Here is a 20,645-nt window from a genome sequence, read left to right on the forward strand (position 1 = left end):
CAGAAGAAGGGAGGGGGGATTGTGTGAGGACACTAGAGTGTGTCTACCCCAAATTTGCAGAATAAAGCAATGAGGTTGATTTACCACATTGACCGTGCTGCAATTTTGGGAACTGCTCCCTCTAGTGGCCAGCACATGGAAATGTTATAAATTAGAATCTAATTTATAATATTTCCTGACTTGTGAAAAAATTAAAACAATGTGTAATCACTCAAATAATGATGGTTTAACAAAAAAAATAATAATAATTTCTAGCGACACATTCCCTTTAAGGTTTGTTCACTCATTATAAGAAATGTGTCATCATAAAATTACATTGTTTTAATCAAGTTTTTATGCTAAACATAATCTGTAAGAATTTTTGTTGATTTTTTTATTTTATGTCACGATCGACATTAAAAAATAATTTTGGGGGTGTGGCCAAGGCAACAAATGGTATTGCCTCATAGAAACAGAGCTCTGCAACCAAAATTGAAATCTGCAGTAATCAGCCTAATCTACCGATTTCTTATCCTCCAGTAGCCCACCTATAACCTCCCCTCTCCAGCACTTTGCAGGTTTTATTTTAGTGTTTGGAGCGGGATTTTTTTGTTTGCCCAGAAGAGGATCCGACATCAATTTGTCCCATAAACCACTCAAACGCTCCAGCAGACAGCATGGATACATAACCTTTATCTGATAGAGCAGTATCTGAACTCTTAAATACATAATCCAAGGAAGGAGGCAGCACTCCAAGTAAATGTACGCAATTCAGAAACGTTTATTCACCCAGTGTTCAGGCAACGTTTCACCTTCACCGTTTGTATTCTGAGCTCTTAACAGATTCAGTCCCGGGCTATTTTGAGCCTTCAGGACCAGACACCGTTTAGCCATTTTTAACACGCGTTAGTTAAACGGCTATATCTTTTTTTTATTTGTTGGGCTAGCGACGTGATTTTTTAGGTGTTTTTTTCCGTAGACAATGCAGGTTTCTTTTTTTATCATTTTTATACACACCCTTTTTGCTATTTTAGAATTTTTAGGCTTAAAGTTTGAAAATAGTAGTAAGCTTTTTTACTTTTTTAGCTATTTTGTTTTCTGGCAATAACATAGTTTTACCCAAAATAGACCCTTTTATTTGTGATCGTCTTTGTCTACATGTCTATTTTGGGGTAATTGGGTCAGGTTTTTTTGGGGGTGGGTATTTTATGTGTATTATTAATTTTTTTGGACTTTATTTTACCCAGCAGCAGCCTGCCACTAACTGCACCCGGCGATCATGTGATCATGCGGCACTGCCGATGCCTCTATTCATATACACAGCGCTCAGAGAAGATAGAAGTGGCAAAAGATGCTTCTATCTTCTCCTCAGGGTTCCCGGCAGTCGCTGTGTAAATACACAGCCAGCGGTTGGTAACCCGTTAAAGATATTCCTAAAGACATCAAGAAATCAATCCAAAAGGATATTGACAAAATAATTATCGGATTTAACGGCCACCTGGATTTACTAGAAAGGGTCCACCGCATAGTGAAAAAAATTGGAGATTTTTCCCCAGTTTACAATTCCCTAGTAAATGTCCACAACAATTTTGATGGTGACGTAGAGCAAATCAAAGCCAAACTAGAAGTTTTGGAATGGACGCAACAATATAAAAATCAGGGGAGTCCCGTAAACCGTCTCTAACACAGAACTAACTTCATATATCCAAAAACTTATCAGGACGGTACTGCCAAACTGCTCTTCCACCGATGTGACAATACTCACTGTCTTCCTAAGCCGAGAAGTATTCCAGAAAACTTAGAGATGTTCTAGCTTGTATACATTTCTATCACATTAAAGACTAACTTAAGTATTCAGCTCGTAAGCTCACCTCTCATCTTGCAGCCTTCTCTAGAGTTACACTTTATCCAGAACTATCCTAAGCTATAGTTCAAGCTAGGAAAAAGTTTATGCCAACTACCACCTGCTTGATCTATCAGAAATCCAACCCTCCCCATGTCACTAAGTAATGGCAAAAATACAAATCTTGAGTAGCTGCAACGTTCCACCTGGGTATATTGCTTTTTTTATGAGTACTGAACAATTCTTCACCACACCGAATCGGCAGTCACCTTTCACTCGACTGCATCTTTTCCTCTTTTTTTTTTTTTATGTATTGTATTTTCTGTAAGTCTTATTCTCTCTTCTCACAGATTGGGTCACATATGGTTCATGGAACTACTTATATCCACAGCCAACTTCACTGGGGACAAAATTTGAATCCCTACCTCAGCGCACTGGCTGGATCGAAGTCTAAAAAAGGCCTAAAAAAAACATAGGGTACCACTTCTCATCTAGGAATGCATACATAACCCATTTACAATAGCCAATTTATTTTCTCACACTAAGCCGATTAAAGTACTCTCTAAGTGCAAAGGGCCTATATTCGCTCTTCAAGAGATATTCCTTGTGAGACAATCATATAGACCTTATTTGTTCTCGAAGAACGCCCTTTAAAAGAACGCTGCCTGGTTATCACAGAAAATTGTATGTCACATTTTTAATGCACATTCAGACAAGAAAACCGCAGGAGTTGTTATTGCTGTCAAAAACTCTATTAATTTTACCTGCATACAAGCCCTGGTGGATGTGAAAAACGGATAACTTGTTTGTGTCTGCACTCTAATAACCAAATGTATACCATTTGTAATTTCTACGCACCTAATAACTCACAGATTGCTTTTTTAAATTAAGATATAATGCGTAAAGATAAGATCAATCAAGGCAAATTACTCATCTGTGGAGATTTCAATTTAATTCCTGACCGTATTCTAGACTCCTCAAGAAAAAGCAAGGTGTTCGCCTCTAATTTATCTGTGTGTGTGGCTGTGTGTGTGTGTGGCTGTGTGTGTGGCTGTGTGTGTGTTCCAGTTCCATATATATGATTGTCAATATATTTTGACATACTGGATGTACTATTAAATACTCTTAATGGATATCTCTGTATCTTAACACGCTCATATGTTAACACGCTCATATGTTCGTAAAGATTGTACCGCAAGTGCCATAGAAACTTTTGTTACTGGTGCATTCATGCTGTTATTGACCGTCTGATATGAACCCTTGCTGTATTCATATGTTATTTTTTTTTTCTTCTCTGAAAATCGTAATAAAGTGTTATAAAATACAGAAAGAATAATTCTAAAATCTTGGAATTTTCACCCTGGCCACTGAGCCTCACAATAGACTGGTACATTCTGTTCTGTAGAGATCACTTCTCAGCAGGCATTTTAGTATTCTCACACGCAGAATTACAATATAAGGTAACACACACACATATATATATATAGAGAACACAGGATCCACCACTGACAATAGGTGATGGACACAGCACCCCTCCCATCCCTTCCTGCACGGTGACCTCTGCACAGGTCACAGAGCATTCCTATAAAGCTCTTCTATAGAAGTCAATGGGTCAGCTCCTGTTCACAGGTTCTTATGGCCCACATGGCTGCTGTAAAGCATATCTCTAATTGCTGTTAAAAGCAGCTCAGGCAAAATGGCTGCCCCCATAATCATGTACAGAAAATGGAATAATACAATGTACAATCAAAAAATAACAGATTAGAAAAATGTTTCACTATATGGTTTTAATAAGGAAAACAAATATAGGTGATACATGCCCTTTAAAGTGCTGCTACCAGATGAATTTAGCAATGTCTCAGCTGCCTATTCTGTCAATGGGAGCTTGATTGTCACCATATGTATTGAAAGGAAAGTCGAAACAATATAGTTCTTGAAAATATTAGATCATTTTAACTTTCTGCTGTCAGGCTGTTATTCCGGGGATGTCAGTGCCTCATTTTTTACCTTATTTTACCTTTGTCCTCTCTATTTTAACTTCTAGCTTAGGAAACTTGAAACTACTTTAGGTTGCCATACACATAAAGCTGTCAGTATAATGCCAGTGGACTGTCAGGTTGCACTCATACACATTAGCTCAGTGGTTTCCAAACATTTACTGGCTAGGGAAACCCAAACCGGCAAGAAACCCCACTGCAGAACCCTAGCCTGTTCTGCATACGAATGGCACATCATCAGGCAATGATTGTCGTGCAGTCCAAGGTGACTTCACCTCTGTAGGCCGCAATTAGCCACTGTGGCCCTATCCTAATTTCAGAGTAAAGCACATAACCCCTTCAATAGACTCCAAAATTAATTCAGACCACATGCTCCAGATCCTAAATTTAATTCAAACCCCATACTTCAGACCCCTAAAAATAATTCAGATCCCGGAAAGAATGCAGGTCACTACTGCAGGGAGGGGCTGCAATGTTAATTTTGACGAATGTTGCTGGCGCATGCACAGTTCTGACCAGTGGTCATTATCCGAAATCAGTCCACGGAATCCCAGGGATTCCACTAGTATTCCACAGAACCCAGTTTTGGAAATGCTGCATAAGATTGTCCTCCAATCCCACCAAAATCGTCCAATTTTATGTGTATGGTCAACTTTAAAATGCAGGTAAACAGCAATGGCAGCTTCTATCCCTGGCACATTGGATTCAGTTTTAACGGAGTTTTTAAAGATCTCCTCTGGGTGCTAGAATGTTATAGAGGTTCTGCGGTTGTAGTAACGTTTCTTAGTCTAATTCAGCAAAATAGCTCTTGAAATATCTAGCATCACCGTTGCAGCACCTTGGTGAGTGTTGTATAAACCGGTACACCTATGCAGCAGTCTCTATGGACACATAGAGCTCAATGTATGTGGTGGATCCATATACCAATACTATGTACCCAACTGAATATTTATGCATATTATCATGGAAGGTTATCTCATCAGATAGCCTCAGACATGGACAACTACCAAGCAAAATATATCCGTACGATCTGAATACCTCCATCTCTTTCATGATTTATGTTTACCTACCTCGAAGCGATTAAGATGTGGTTTAGTTGTGTTTGTCCGTATAGAACAATGTATAAAATGTTGCATAATTTCCTGGTAATATTCACATTTGAGGGATATTCTTAGAGGAGGTCTTTTAGTTTTGGTCTGATCCATTTACTGTGTATTTATTGCCAGCAAATAACATCTGTGTTGATTTTTGAGCAGTTATAATTGTTGCCTAACATCTGTTTCTGTTCCCAGAGTAACGCTTAGTGTTTTAAATATTCTAGGTTGCCATAAAATCTATCCGTAAGGACAAAATAAGAGATGAGCAAGATATGGTTCACATCAGACGAGAGATTGAAATAATGTCATCACTCAGCCATCCGCATATCATAAGTATATATGAAGGTAATATTTTATTCTAAATCATGTAATATTTGTGTGGTCCATTGTTTCAGTTCACCCCCTGATTCCTTGTCAGCCTTTATTGCTTGGGTGGGTTGCAAAACGACACATCATTAAACCGTGCCAATGATATTTAGCAATGGATACATTCGTATAGAGTACGCAGGACACACACAACACACTCAGTGCAATGTTACGTGGGTTTAACTACCAAGCTTAGGCCTCGTTCACATCTGCGTTGGGGTCCCGTTCTGACGTTCCGTCAAAGCTTTCCATCAGAACGGGACCCTGAACAGACACAAACTCCATCACCATTGATTTCAATGGTGACGGATCCGGTGCCCATGGTTTCCGCTTGTCTCTGTTGTGCATCGGACCCGTCGTTTTGCCGGAAGCAATAGCGTAGTCGACTACAGTACCTCTGGTTTCCGTCTGTGTCATTTTGTGTCTGTTCAGGGTCCCGTTCTGTCGGAAAGCTCAGACGGAACGTCAGAACGGGACCCAACGCAGATGTGAACGAGGCCTTACCCAGATCTTACTCTTGCATATTACAGGTGATTTAAAACCCATACTCTTATTCAATACAGATCCATTCTGCAGAAGACACAATATCATCTGCTGTAGTGACATTGGTCCAGGGTATGCATGGTATGTAATATGCGGGTAATTTCTGGGTCCATACTCAATAAGTACACCAGATTTTAAGCCACAAATGGAATATTTTACTATTTAATATCATTGGTTTTTTAAGTATTGAAATGGACTTGTGGACTTTATTCTTGTCAGATGATTGGCCTTTCGGATTTATGAAGTACCAGTAAGCAATAAATTCATGAATATTTCCATCTCCAATTCACAATTCCCATTCTCATTTGCCATTGTTGTAGCACACTAAAACTGTGGCCAGATTTCTTGGTGCATGGTCCTCTGTTCATATAAATGTAGGATAGAATGCTTTCTGTTCTCTATTTTGTATACCAGAAGGAGGTCGCATATGGTGAAATGAGAAAAAAAATAAATTATTTTTGAGTGCGGTAAATCCCAATTCTCTTTTCAAATCATACTCACAGAAGTCCAGGAAGCAGAAATGTTGGCTGCTATATACAGGGTCTACATGCTGCTTAAATTTGTTGTCTGGTTAAAATAAAACCTATTCTTATAACCTATTTGCGCAAGTGGATACTTTGAGTGTTGTTCTTAGCATTTTCTGTAACAGGGGGCTCATCATTTCATGTTTTCCCCTATAACTGCGACTGCTGCGACATATACGACAGCTAAACTATGAAAAAAACCCTAATACCCCCCAATCGTGTCTGAAGACCTCGTCACTACACTATTCCCTTAAAGAGGCTCTGTCACCAGATTTTCAAACCCCTATCTCCTATTGCAGCAGATCGGCGATGCAATGTAGATAACAGTACCGTTTTGTTTTTTTTCAAAAACGAGCATTTTTGGCCAAGTTATGACCATTTTTATATTTATGCAAATGAGCCTTTCTTAAGTACAACTGGGCGTGTTTAAAGTTATGTCCAAGTGGGCGTGTATTGTGTGTGTACATCTGGGCGTTTTTACTTGTTTTACTAGCTGGGCGTTGTGAATGGAAGTGTATGATGCTGACGAATCAGCATCATCCACTTCTCTTCGTTACCACCCAGCTTCTGGCAGTTCAGACACACAGCGTGTCCTCGCTCATCCGACGCGATGAAGTTCCTGTGGGAGGAAGTGAGTGACGTCACAGCGTGATCTCGCGAGGACATGCTGTGTGTCTGTGCACTGCCAGAAGCTGGGTGGTAACGAAGAGAAGTGGATGATGCTGATTCGTCAGCATCATACACTTCCATTCACAATGCCCAGCTAGTAAAACAAGTAAAAACGCCCAGATGTACACACACAATACACGTCCACTTGGACATAACTTTAAACACGCCCAGTTGTACTTAAAGGCTCATTTGCATAAATATAAGAATGATCATAACTTGGCCAAAAATGCTTGTTTTTGAAAAAAAAAATGTAATCTACATTGCAGCGCCGATCTGCTGCAATAGGAGATAGGGGTTTGAAAATCTGGTAACAGAGCCTCTTTAACTAAGTCATGTTATAATAAAACAAATATAAATTCTATTTTAGAGTTTTTCTATGTAGTTAAAAATAATATTTCTTTGAATTTAAAAAATCGAATCTTTTCAATATTCATGGTATAAGGAACTGAAAAGCGTCTAGCAAAATGCTCCAAATCTATTATTCATCATGCGCCACTTGAAAAATTTTACTCATCTTCTGACTAAAAATAGCAGAGAGTGGTCCACCACATGATACAATTAAAATTCAATGTTACTTTATTGGTAACAAATTTAAAAACAAATAAATTAAAATCCCGGGTCACCCCCTTTGTCAAATGTCTTTATATGTTTCGATATCGTCCAGTCGCAGTATTCGTCATTTCATAGAGGCATATAAATACAATGGAGCGGACCTAAATAGTTGGTGGGCGTGAAACCGTTAAATTAAAAAAAAAAAAGGCTGCCTGCCGGCAGAAATGAGCCCTGTTTTCCAACTATTATTTAAAGAGTAAAAATAAAAAAGTCTTTATTCGATTTGCAACAAGGACAGACTACATGAAATTTAAAAGTTAATGTCCATTTCTGACAGCAATTAGCACAGTTCCAGACGTGAGAGCTCTGTCTAGAAAGGGTTAAGTACCACAGCTACAGAGCGCTACATACAGTTGGTTATTAGTTAGATTCAAAGATGTCAATAGGACAATTATTAAAATAAAGGTAGAAGCCCCCCCGACATGTTTCGCTACGATGTAGCGTCTTCAGGGGTGTCGGGGGGGCTTCTACCTTTATTTTAATAATTGTCCTATTGACATCTTTGAATCTAACTAATAACCAACTGTATGTAGCGCTCTGTAGCTGTGGTACTTAACCCTTTCTAGACAGAGCTCTCACGTCTGGCACTGTGCTAATTGCTGTCAGAAATGGACATTAACTTTTAAATTTCATGTAGTCTGTCCTTGTTGCAAATCGAATAAAGACTTTTTTATTTTTACTCTTTAAATAATAGTTGGAAAACAGGGCTCATTTCATAGAGGCATAGGCTCTAAATTTTTTTAGATCATTCTTTCCACCAAGGGAAGGGTATCGCACTGTGCCATGTAAAATGTTACCTTATTGTGATCCTCCTTATTATGTATAGTAGACGGCTGCGACTGTCCGTTTCTGCTGTCATAACTATTTAATATTTGTGTGTATTATAAAACCACAGTAAACGTTGATTGACACTAAATATTAGACAGCATTAGTAAATCTGCCACTATGTATGTAAAAAGAAAAAAAAAAAAAAAAAGAAAAAGCCCCATCCATCATGCAAAAAAGACGCCACAACAAAACCGTATAACCGTTTAACCAGCACAAGCAGAATATTGCTAATAAGTGTCTGGTCAATAGAAAAATATGTGCAGTATTAAGGGGTTAAAGACAACCACTTATATTTAGTTTCTGGGTGCACGGGCCATCAGCAGCTGTAATGTAAATATACCTATAGTGGTCGCCTAGGGATTAATCTAGTTTTGTTACCCCAGCACAATGAATATTCTGCATTTCTGGTATTTGTTTAGAATTAAAGTGAAACTCCAGTTTGTGCAGTCTCTTTATTTGTGCACTGCATAGCTAGAAATTCCCTAATATAATGCTATTATTGAAAATGCATGATCAATCCTATTTTAACCCTACAGTGTTGCAGGAATTGTTATCATTTCTACTATTTTCCTATGAGCACAATAGATGCACTTTTCAGGGCAGCCTGAATTCACTATGTGCATCACCACTCATTACTGAAGGGGCACCACTGGCCTTTGTTGCCTGGGCACTCAGAGCTTAAACCCTTGATCCCATATTTGGTGCCTGAACCTATGGAAAGTCAGCGGCACATGTTGCTTCATTCATAGTGTATTGATTGGGTAGTGTTATTTAGGCAACTGGCACTGTTATTTGTTCACTGTTTGGGATGGTTAATAGAAGATACAGATGTGTTCAAACTTACCATTGCTTGATTTGGCTAAGGACTCCAATTTCTCATTAAACCAATTCAATACAATATCGCAACATGCCAGCAAAACCCTTGACAGGCTGCAATTCACATCACAACCACTGGGTAGCCACACATAGACATCTCGTGACAGAGTATCGCAAAATCATATTTTTTTTCAAAGCTGGTCAACTTGTGCCACACATCTCAGGATATGTTGAGATAAGAGGAAAGGTGCGGAAGGACACATCTGTACTACACAGGACACCATCCAATCTAATGTCGGCCCTGTATGCAGTGCTCATAGAGGTATAGCGTGCTGACGGGTAGTTTGTTGACCTGTGTGGGCATTACATCTTTGGGATACAATCTGCTGTAAACGGCAGTAGCCCTGCATGGGTATTCATTGATATTTCTTGCTTAAAAGGGACTGATTCCTATAAGAACATTATATTACAGAATCTCTAGCTATGCAATTTCCCGATATATTATTTCAAGTGACTCCAAACAGGCGCTTCACATTGTTACCTGGTTATATATACAGGCCATTTTACGAAATTATCATGAAAACAGTTTCTTTCTCTATATAATATAAACTTTGTAAAATAAATGAGGCAAGGAATACATTTTAACACCAGTTCTAGAAAATGGACCTGACTGTCCCAATGTAACCTAAAATGTTACTGCCAAGAAATGATATTGTTGCTCCAGATGGGAAAGTGAAAGAAGTTTAAAGGATCACACTTGTAAATCATCCAGAGGGTTCCTTATAGTTTATATGAAGCTTCCCCCCTACCTGCTAAGAAAAGCAGCAGCCAAGATGAGACAACAGGAGTGTGATATGTTGTGCATTGTGTCACAAGAGGCCAAGTTTAAAAGGATCAGGCCAGGAGGTTAGTTCAGTGAGCGAAATTGCAGAAAAGCGTCATGGATAAAAATAAAAGGGATGTGTAGAAACAAGCAGTGCGTACAATGGTCTCTTGAAAAATGATGATTGGAGTACACACCCTAGTACAAGGGCAGCACTTGCCAAGTGCATCAAGCCAAGTAGAAACACCTAATGGGGATTTCCTTTCACTTTGGAGGAAAACCAGAATCAGCTGAATAGACTGTTGAAATACATGTTGGGCAAATTCATACAAAATTATAGAAAATGAGATTTTCTTTGTGAGTGACAGGTCTATAGGGAGTATTAGTGAAGTGCTGCCAGATAATTAACCGCTGACCTCACATTGTCCGAGGGGCTAGTCACTGGCAGCTCACACTTACTAAACACTGTATCTGATGGGATATTTATTATTGTTAGCTCTACAGTTACGTAGTGTAGGATTCCAGCAATGATTAGCCTTGTCAGACTATCGGCATTTCAGCTTGGGCATCATGTATTAACTTTTTGTACATGCATACTATTAAGAGATGACATAAAATGTCTATACGGCATATTTCCATGCTCCGCTAGCCAAGCCAATGGACATTACTGTGTCTCAGCCTTTTGAGTACATAACTTAAGTAATGGCCAACAGTAGGACCACCTATCTGGTATTATTTTAACCGTATGACTATCATGAATGTCTCACTTATAAAAGAGCCAGCTGCAGTAACCTATAATGATAGCCACAGTCACAGTCCTCCATAGTGACCGCCACGGTGTCAAACTTACCTCGATGCGCTTGCATTGCTCTTTCCACTTTTAATAAATGACATAGAGATGAAGTGTATGCAAGGTAAAACATGGTGCCCGTAAAGCACCACCCTCGCAAGATTTTACTATGTGAATTTTGGCGATGATACTGCAAGACACAGTAGAAAAATTCACTTTTAATCCTCACGTGCCGTATACTAATGAATGTGAAGTGTCTGGCTTCTCCGCTGTAAAAAGTGGTGACAAACTCCCTTTAATGTTCTTTAGATCTTTTGTTATTTCATCTAAAAAGTGACACCGAAGAACAGTTTATAAAAGTGTGACGATGCACCAGTCACACACAAAAATGTCTTAATAGATGCAATACTGTGGTCTCAGAACCCTTAGACAACACATCTGATCTCACTTTTCTTTGTGTGTGGTTTGTTTAAAAAAATATTCCCATAAAAGAGGTCATTTACAAAGAGTTTTCAGAAATTTATGTCAAGAAAAAATAGTAAAACTTTTATAGCCTCAACTCGGGTTTAACCCATTTTACACATCTATTCACTGTCATTTATGCATGTGTATTTTAACATGTTTGTTACTTAGGCCCTGTTCACAACATGTTTCTGATGTATATTTAGTGTGTATGCGAGGAAAGCTCACGGCGTACGCACTAAACATGTCCATAGGGCTCTATCAGCCTGAGGCCAAAAGAGTGTCCTTTTGGCCTCTGTCAGACTGGTATACATCAGTATAACTTGTTTCTTTTTAGTTATAGAATAGCGTAGTAGACAACACTTTTCCATACAACGAGATACTACAAAAAAATATATCTCGCTATAAATATTATTTTTTTTACATAGGAGCCTATGGCATCAGTTCATTATGTACGTCATGAGCTTTTGAATTGTTCTTCAAGACGTATACATCATAATAGCCTATAGGTGATGGATGCATGTGACGGATGCCTAACCGTGACATCTGTCACCCAAAAACTAGATGTGAATGGGGCCATGGTTATATTTAATACTTAGTGAATATTGGGTTATGATTATTTTGGATACCTCTGAAGCATGTTAAGAGATTACTTGGGCATATACCTGCCAGTGATTTTGTATTTTACATTAATGGTCTTTTGATTACATAAGAAAAATTAGAAATACTCAGTAGGTCGCATGCTCTTCTCAACCAGAGAGAGGTAACACAGGACTCACAGTGATGAGAGGGGACTCACTACTGAAGATAAGGAAGGCAAATGGGAAAGGAAGTGTGTCACTACCGGGTGAATGAGACTTTTCCTCAGCAGTTTTTAGATTGATCTAATGGATCTCATAAGCAGTGACTTATGACTTACTTGCTAACGCATACTTAAATATAATTTATTCATTAAATGGGTGGTCCGGGATTAGAAAACCTGGTTGTTTCCTTCTAGAAACAGTGTGACACCTGTCCATGGGTTGTGTCTGGTATTGAAGCTCAGTTCTATTGAAGTGAATGAGGCTGAGCTGCAGTACCACACACAACCTAACCTGTGGAGAGGCGTGACAACCGCTTTAATATAATTATTGGTATATATGTTTCTAATAAAATATTATTGTCTATCTCTGAACAGCAGGTTTGTCATAAAGTACTGTAAATGGTAATAATAAGCATAGGGAGGCTGGTTTGGGAAAATGTTTTGGAAAGCGCTATGCCGAATGTTTGTATATTTTTCTATTTAAATTCTATGGTTCTTTAAGACAAAATTGCAACATTAAGTTGAGGTTTACTATATTAGTGATACCATTCTGTAACCCAATCAGAACACATTTATTTCCAGAAGTAACTGGAAGAAGACGACTCTCATTCTTAGTCAGGAGAAATTCCATCCGCTCAGCATGACAGAAATTGGCAAATGGCTTCATACAGCTGGGAGAAAAATACTGTTGAAGTGACTTAAAACATCTTGAATAGTAGTGAACAGCTAGAGCTGACTTTGCCAGAATCTTTACTTCTGAGAGTATAAATTTAATCTGTGTAGAACGTGCTTCTTTCATGAAAATCCTTCACACTACATATCAAGTCTTAAGAATACCAGGGGCAATTTATTATTGGTCCAGTAATCCAAGCTCTTGAAGTACTGATATTGTCCTTATAATTTTGGTTATGCTATTGGATAAGCTTTGATTATGTATTTTGCCATGTCATCCATTCTAATATATGCACAGCAGATGGGTTCCCGGGAGGTAGTCGTACCTCCTCGGTGCATGCCCAGCTCAGTTTTACTCCCCCCCCCCCCCCCAATGATAGCTGTGAATCGGCACAAGGTTTCCCCTCTACATAGCATCAGACTGTTAGAAAACATGCCGGGGGATAAGTATCCTAAGATGCATGCTGCCCTTCTCCCCAACAAGGGTTGGGGGGACGGAGTATTGAGCCTTCCTGGCCTGAAATGGGAGTTTGTGTTGGTGTTTAGAAGGTAGTCGGGCATTTTAATATTTGCTAATCGGCCCCCTCTTTTATATATTCCATTGATCCTTCTTGCAGAGCAGGAAATAGTAGGGTTCAGCCCCATATCCCACTGGGAACCCTGGCATAGTGTTTTAAGTTGAAACTTGATGTGCCCATCTGGACTTTTAACATTCCCTAAGGCTTTGTTCACATCTGTGTCGGTCTCTGTTTGGCATCCACAATAGAGTCTAGCAGACCTCATTCTAAGTCCATAGGGTTCGTCAGACGCCAGCGATATTCATCGCACAACAGATCTGACACTGTGTTGTTGTTTCTTACATGGCCTTAACTAATAGTTTGCCACAAGACTAGCCTGCATTGGATATCAAGTAATTCTGTGGTAAGGGGAGTGTTTTCTGCTATGGGGCCATTAGAGAAACAAGGCCCAACCAGTGTTTTCTGTATCTCTTAATTTAATTGGTGGTGAGTACCTGTTCAGGGATATTCTCTCCAAAGCCCTACAACATTAACAAGCAAGGGTGAGGAATTATTCCACGAGTTCTGAAAAAAAAGAGATGGGCAAATAAGGACCATAATAAGGACTGTGCTGGTGTTAATCCGGAAGAGAGAGGGCCCCATATTAATCTTCGCTATGGGACCACCTCACCTATTTTTACGCCCCTGAGCTAAGACTTATTATTCTACGAAGCCAGTGATTAGTAATGTTTTTATATGGATTGCTTCACCATGTATACAAGGTATAAACAACACCATGGTTGGGATCACTATACCACTACATGGTAAGATAATGTAGAATAAAACTTGCTTTGATGCAGTAATTTAATTCTAGTAGATGCAATATTTCGTTAGTATCTGACAAATTGGCATTTGCACTAGCATTTAGTACCTTCACAATACATTTTCCACAGATATCCTTTTATACCTAAAGAATTAGAAGAAATATGTAAACTTTAATTTTTAGGTCACACATTTTTTATTTTTTTTTTGCTGCTTTCATGTTATAAAAAGCATTAGACCGGTTTTAGAAATGATGTGAACCACTGTATATTCCCGCCGAGTATACTGGAATGAGGTGACCTTACGTGGTGAAGAAAATGAGCTGAAAAACAAATAATGAAATGATCAGCAGACTCTTAACATAGAACCAGGATAATAAATCTGGCATCATTTTACCTCTCAATTAGACTGTGCTTCTAATTAATTTCCTGTCTGGCTGAGCAGTGACGTCAGAGACTGCTAAACTTCTCATTGTTTTTCGTTGATAGCACCCTGAACTTAAACCTTGTCATCTCATAGACGATACTGGCATTATATCAAGAACCTAATCCTTCTGTTACATTCCACCGATCTTGGATTTCCTTACATAATTATTCTACACCTATGTGATTAATTCGCCAGAGATCTGTGGAGACTTTCCAAAGTATACCACTTAAAGGAAACATTGTTGAAACTTTATTATTATTATAGTCCGTTTAGAATATGATGAAATATGATATTACATATATAAGGATTATGATGGCTATAAAATAAAAACGGTTTTGGACATTGTATATTATATAGATCTTGAGAAATCTACATAAATTTTTGAGTAACTTTACAAACATCTTGCTTTAGCTTTTTTGTAACAATCCCAAATCTCACACTGTATTATAGCCTAAGGCCTCATGCACACGACCGTATTTTTTCCCACCCGTAAATACTGGCGTAAATACGGGTCCGGTGTCACACGTATTCGACCCGTTTTGCACCAGTATTTACGAACCCGTGCCCGTAAATATGGGTCCGGTGTCACCCGTATTCCACCCGTATTTACGGGCACGTTTTTGGCGGCAAAATAGCACTGCACTAATCGGCAGCCCCTTCTCTCTATCAGTGCAGGATAGAGAGAAGGGACAGCCCTTTCTGTAATAAAAGTTAAAGAAATTCATACTTACCCTGCCGTTGTCTTGGTGACGCGTCCCTCTCTTGACATCCAGCCCGACATCCCTGGATGACGCGGCAGTCCATGTGACCGCTGCAGCCTGTGATTGACCTGTGATTGGCTGCAGCGGTCACATGGCCTGAAACGTCATCCAGGACGTCGGGCCGGATGTCGAGAGGGACGCGTCACCAAGGCAACGGGCGGGAGACCGGACTGGAGGAAGCAGGAAGTTCTCGGTAAGTATGAACGTCTTTTATTTTTATTTTTTACAGGTTTATTCTGATCGGTAGTCACTGTCCAGGGTGCTGAAAGAGTTACTGACGATCAGTTAACTCTTTCAGCTCCCTGGACAGTGACTATTTACTGACGTCGCTTAGCAACGCTGCCGTAATGACGGGTGCACACATGTAGCCACCCGTCATTACGAGAGCTCCATAGACTTCTATGGACTGTCCGTGCCGTTATTACGGCCTGAAATAGGACATGTTCTATCTTTTTCAACGGCACGGGCACTTCCCGTGAGAAAACGGGAAGGCACCCGTCGCCAATAGAAGTCTATGAGCCCGTTATTACGGGTCGTAATTACGACCCATAATAAGCATTTAGACATCTGCTGGTTGGTACTAGAAACAGTCAATAATTAGTTGTCAGACACACCCCTAACAGCTTAGTTAAAGGGTACATGTCATCCACATTATGCTGCCCTTACTGAGGGCAGAAATCATCGTGTCTGTCACTACATTATGCTGCCCTCCCATCATGCTATTTGCTACGCTGCATTCTAAAAGTTTTTTTTTTTTTATTAGATTACTGTACAGTGTCTATTAAAAAGACCATACTTCCCAGATCATTAGGGCAAGCTCTGAACATGCAGAAGATGTTGGGGGATTTGAACTTCGCAACCTGCAGAATTGTAAATGGAACTGTGAGAATAAGCTGGCTTACTGTACCTCAGTAGAAGATAAATAATGCAATACATTTACAGTTCCTTGTTTATTGTATGTATAACATTTAGAGTTATGATGTATATCATGTACAAGGCATTCCTGTTTTGTACAGCACTACAATACAGTATACTATAGGACCACAAATAATGTGATAATTCTATCAGTCAAAGCTGTAGCCAATGGAATTATTTTAATTACATTACATTAAAGTGGTTGTCTCATGATGACAACCCCTATCCATATGCCCTGTGTGTGTATAGTTACATCATAGAGAGGGGTCCTTCACACGGCACCCCCTCTATGAGCCAGACATATAGAGCCATTGGAATGGGTGTCATGTAATTCTATATTTGTGGCCGGACAAGATACTGGTTACCAGGGTTCCATTAGCCATATCCACAGTGATCCACTGATCACCTGGGCAGTTGTTTTTTTAAAAGAAGGGGTAATCTTCATGAGACGTTTGACGTTTACATTTGCCATCTGCACGTAGAAGATGCCTCCCATATGTGACATTAGTGACATTAGAGAAGTGCTTAAAAGTCATAATACATTAAAACCAATGTATAACATGTATAAATATATATATGTGGTCAATACAAAGAACTAGCACATAATCTGTTCTTTCCAAAGACTCGTGTGGAAGAAAAACGTTTCATACATTAATATAGGAAAGGGTTCTTTACAGTTAGAGTAGTCAAGCTATGGCATGCCCTACCCAAGAGGTAGTGATGGCAGATGCTATGTCAGCATTTAAAAAAATGCTAGATTATTATTTCCTGACAAATGGCATTGAGGGTTCTAATTAATCTACCAATGAATGACGGGTAATTTATTGAGAAAGGTTGGACTTGATGGACCTGTGTCTTTTTTTCAACCTATGTAACTATGTATCTACCAGATGAGAATAGCCCACAAAATAAATGAATTCACTAGAGATAAGGCCCCTTACAGTCTTCTTTTTTTAACAAGTTTTTGAAATGCTCTGTTCATTAAAAAGAGAAAGCAGCAAGAACAATTTATCGGTTATGACTTTAACAAAGTAATGGAGCATAAACCGTTTTATTGGCTCTTTGGCTATTTTAGTATAGTATAGTTAAAATTAAACACATGCAGGCCTGTCGTTTTGGATTGGCGACCCTTTAATAAAGAACCACTTTGTAACTGTGGAAAGGTACTTCTGTCTGCGGTTGCTAGAATAGTAATAAAAATACCAATGCATGGAAAGACACCAGATGGAAGGAATGTCAACATACTGGAACTAATTTAGGTAGATTACTCATATTGAGACAAAAAGCATAGGGAGAATTCCCGCAGATTCAATACAAGCACTGGGCTGTCCCTTTGAACCAACAACCTGAATTTTTCCCCTACAGTCACAAGCAAGCCAAAGAATAAGCAGAGACTGAGGTATTCTATTGTCAGCTACAGACGGCATTTTCTGTAGCCTTATCGGGCTGCATACAGCAAGCCAACAATAACTTTAGCTACATATTTTCCAAGATGTAGCAAAGCAAACAAAGCTTTTTCTTTATGTAGCTATTGAAGTAGTGGTCCTGCAGACTCAGTTGGTGTTTTTTTCCATCTGAAAAATTGGTTCCTTCATGAAAACCAATGACGCCCGTCTTTTTTTATCTGTAGTTTTAAATGTACTTTGCTGTTGCCCTACTGGTTATTTTTTATGTCAGAACAATCTGCTGTGAATACAAACCGACACACTTGTCATCTATAATCAAGATACATTCCCACCATCGTCTAAATTCTTTGTCATATTAACATAACTTTGATCAAGTAGAGTACATTGCAGTATATAAGGTAGTAATATGTTACTATTGTCTTTTTTTCAGCTAAGGATTGCTTACTTATGTACTGTTAGCCTGCACAGGCAGACCTATATACGGTATACATATATTGCTCTATCTTCCACATGTCTCGACCATTGAGATGTATGAGCAGCAGATACTTTATACCTTTGTCTTGATAATCATTGTGGCTAAACTTAATCCACTATCACAATGGGTCATCTGTGCTTTCCCATAGGACTGCATGGTGCAAGGATCACAATTCTTTAACATCCCAAAGAGTTAATTGACTAATTGTACTCTCTTACATCTGTATTAAATAAATAATAGTCTCCTCAGTCCATACTATCAAGGTGGAACATGTAATGAAGCATGGAATAGTTTTTACTGACAGGGATCCAAATGGTATTGTCTTCTGCAGTTCATGTCGTAGCAGGAAAAGGACATAGGCTTTAATTTCACTTGTTCTTCAGTTATGTTATATATTCTCTGTGCAAGCGCTTTATTAAATTTGGTCTAGTCCATCATGGGCATGTTGAGTACCCTTTCAGAGAAGCGGTAGGAAACCTTGGCGTCGGAAGACAGAAGACACATCGGCTCCAGGCGTCCGAGTGAGTACAGTTGAATCTACAGCAGCATCACCGTGTGCAGGTAAGCATAGTAAACTCCCTAGAGACGAGCATATTACCCTCTCGGACGGCTGGAGCCCATGTATCTTCTCTATCCGACGCCAAGGTTGAAGGACCTGTGGGTGATGTCACGTTGTGTGTCTGCAACGAAATAAGCTGGGTGGGAACGATGAGAAGTGTATGACGCTGATTTGTCAGCGTCATACACTTCTATTCACAGCGCCCAGTTGGTTAAAACACAATACACGCCCAGTTGGTAAAAGCACAATACACGCCCAGTTGGTAAAACGAGAAAACACGCCCAGTTGTCCATTTGAAAAGCTCATTTGCATAATAATAAAATAGGGCAAAAATGATCGTTTTAAAAAAACCAAAAACTTTGCTGTTATCTACATTGCAGCGCCGATCACCTTCAATAGGAAATAGGGATTTGATAATCTGGTGACAGAGCCTCTTTAAGTAATTAATTCAAAAAAACCGCCAAAGCAAGCAGAAAGAAACTGCCAGTGACGTCACGGGCAGATTCTTTCTGCTTGCTTTGGCCATTGGAAGCATATGGAGGAACAATAGAGAGCCAATCTACCTCTATGAAAGCACTATTGTGTACAAATTGTCCTTTCTCCTAGTAGCCAAAATTGCACCAAAAAAATGAGTGCCCTTTGTTGAGGAGTGCGCTCCCCCTACCTCTCTCCGTCCCTCTGTGCAGTAACTGACAGGCTGCTGTGTATGCACGTATACAAACGGCCTGGGGGGAGGGGCTGGGAGAGGTAGGGGGAGCACTTCCCTACCTGAAAACTGCAAACTCATAACTATAACTAATTTTATGGGCAAATGCTCAGATATGCAAGTCCTGCTAGTGATTATAATATCTGCATTATACTGGTAAGCAGTTATTGTATCAGTCCTGCCTTTTTTCCATAGTAATAGCTTTGTTGCCCAATGTAGGGTTCGTCAACATTTTTTATGTTCCAGAATTCTAAGATTTCCAAAAACATGGAAACTTAAAGCATAAAGTAAAGCATTGCATTTCTGAACTCTGGCTTGGAAAATGGTTTGGAAAATGCGCTACTTCTGCATATGTGTGTTCTTATGATTAAAACATGCGAAATATAAAGCTTAGTTTGTTATCTACAAAGCCACATTGTGATCCATAATAAAATACATGGAAAAAAACATGGGCATTGTATTACAGAAGTGAAGTTTCCATTTGGATGCATAAAGCAGCTCAAACAGGAAATAATTATGTGTGATTCTTTATAAACATTTTACCATTAACTGTAGATTGTAAACTTATGAAAGAAAACTGGCTAACATTTCTTCCGACCATAACGTTATAAATACTACTATGAAACATGCAATTTTTTGTTTTGACGCCACAATTAATATTCAGTTGGAAAGGTATCTTGACCCAGTACTAATGTACTAAATATAGTGTAGTAATTTAACATTGAACTTTATTCATATACCATCATTTTGCTGACGAAAACCATGTTTCTTGCTGGCACCTCACCAATAACAAACAAAATTAGAAGACACATGCCTGGGAAACTCATTATCCCTGTAGTAAAAAAAAAAAAAATAATGTGCTCGTTTTTGGAGAACGTTATGGATCAAGTAATCCGTCCAGAGACAGCTTCTTCTGGCTTCAGAAGGCTTTCCTTTAATGAGGATTACACAGTTGGGAATCTCGGACAGGAGAGGACAAGCTGGGCTTTCGGGGCAGGGTACATGCATGCTTCAGCTTCCTTTCTTTTTTTGTCAGATCTTGTTGGCTGGCAGTACAAGGGTGGGAGCATAAAACAGATTTTGGCATGCAATCCAAGACAAATAATTTGGAGAGGAGAGGAAATGATCTTTTGAAATATCACATCTCTCGAACTAAGAGTTCTAAGTAATTCAAGGTTTGCTGATTTCTTCTAAAAATGCATTATAACGTGTTGCTGGAAATACTGTATGTATAGAAAGTGTGTTATTTTATTAT

The 20,645-nt window shown here is 39.1% G+C and overlaps 1 protein-coding gene across 1 annotated transcript in view; it reads left to right on the forward strand.

The window, feature by feature from the left end:
- NUAK1 (NUAK family kinase 1) overlaps positions 1 to 20,645 on the forward strand; it is an 82,812-nt gene that overhangs the window by 36,608 nt on the left and 25,559 nt on the right. The window contains exon 2 of the mRNA XM_075856776.1: positions 5,141 to 5,261. Within this exon, the coding sequence (XP_075712891.1) occupies positions 5,141 to 5,261 (121 nt within the window). The remainder of the gene's footprint in view (positions 1 to 5,140; positions 5,262 to 20,645) is intronic.

The sequence above is a fragment of the Rhinoderma darwinii genome, chromosome 3 (assembly GCF_050947455.1).
Source record: "Rhinoderma darwinii isolate aRhiDar2 chromosome 3, aRhiDar2.hap1, whole genome shotgun sequence".
NCBI classification, from domain to species: domain Eukaryota; kingdom Metazoa; phylum Chordata; class Amphibia; order Anura; family Rhinodermatidae; genus Rhinoderma; species Rhinoderma darwinii.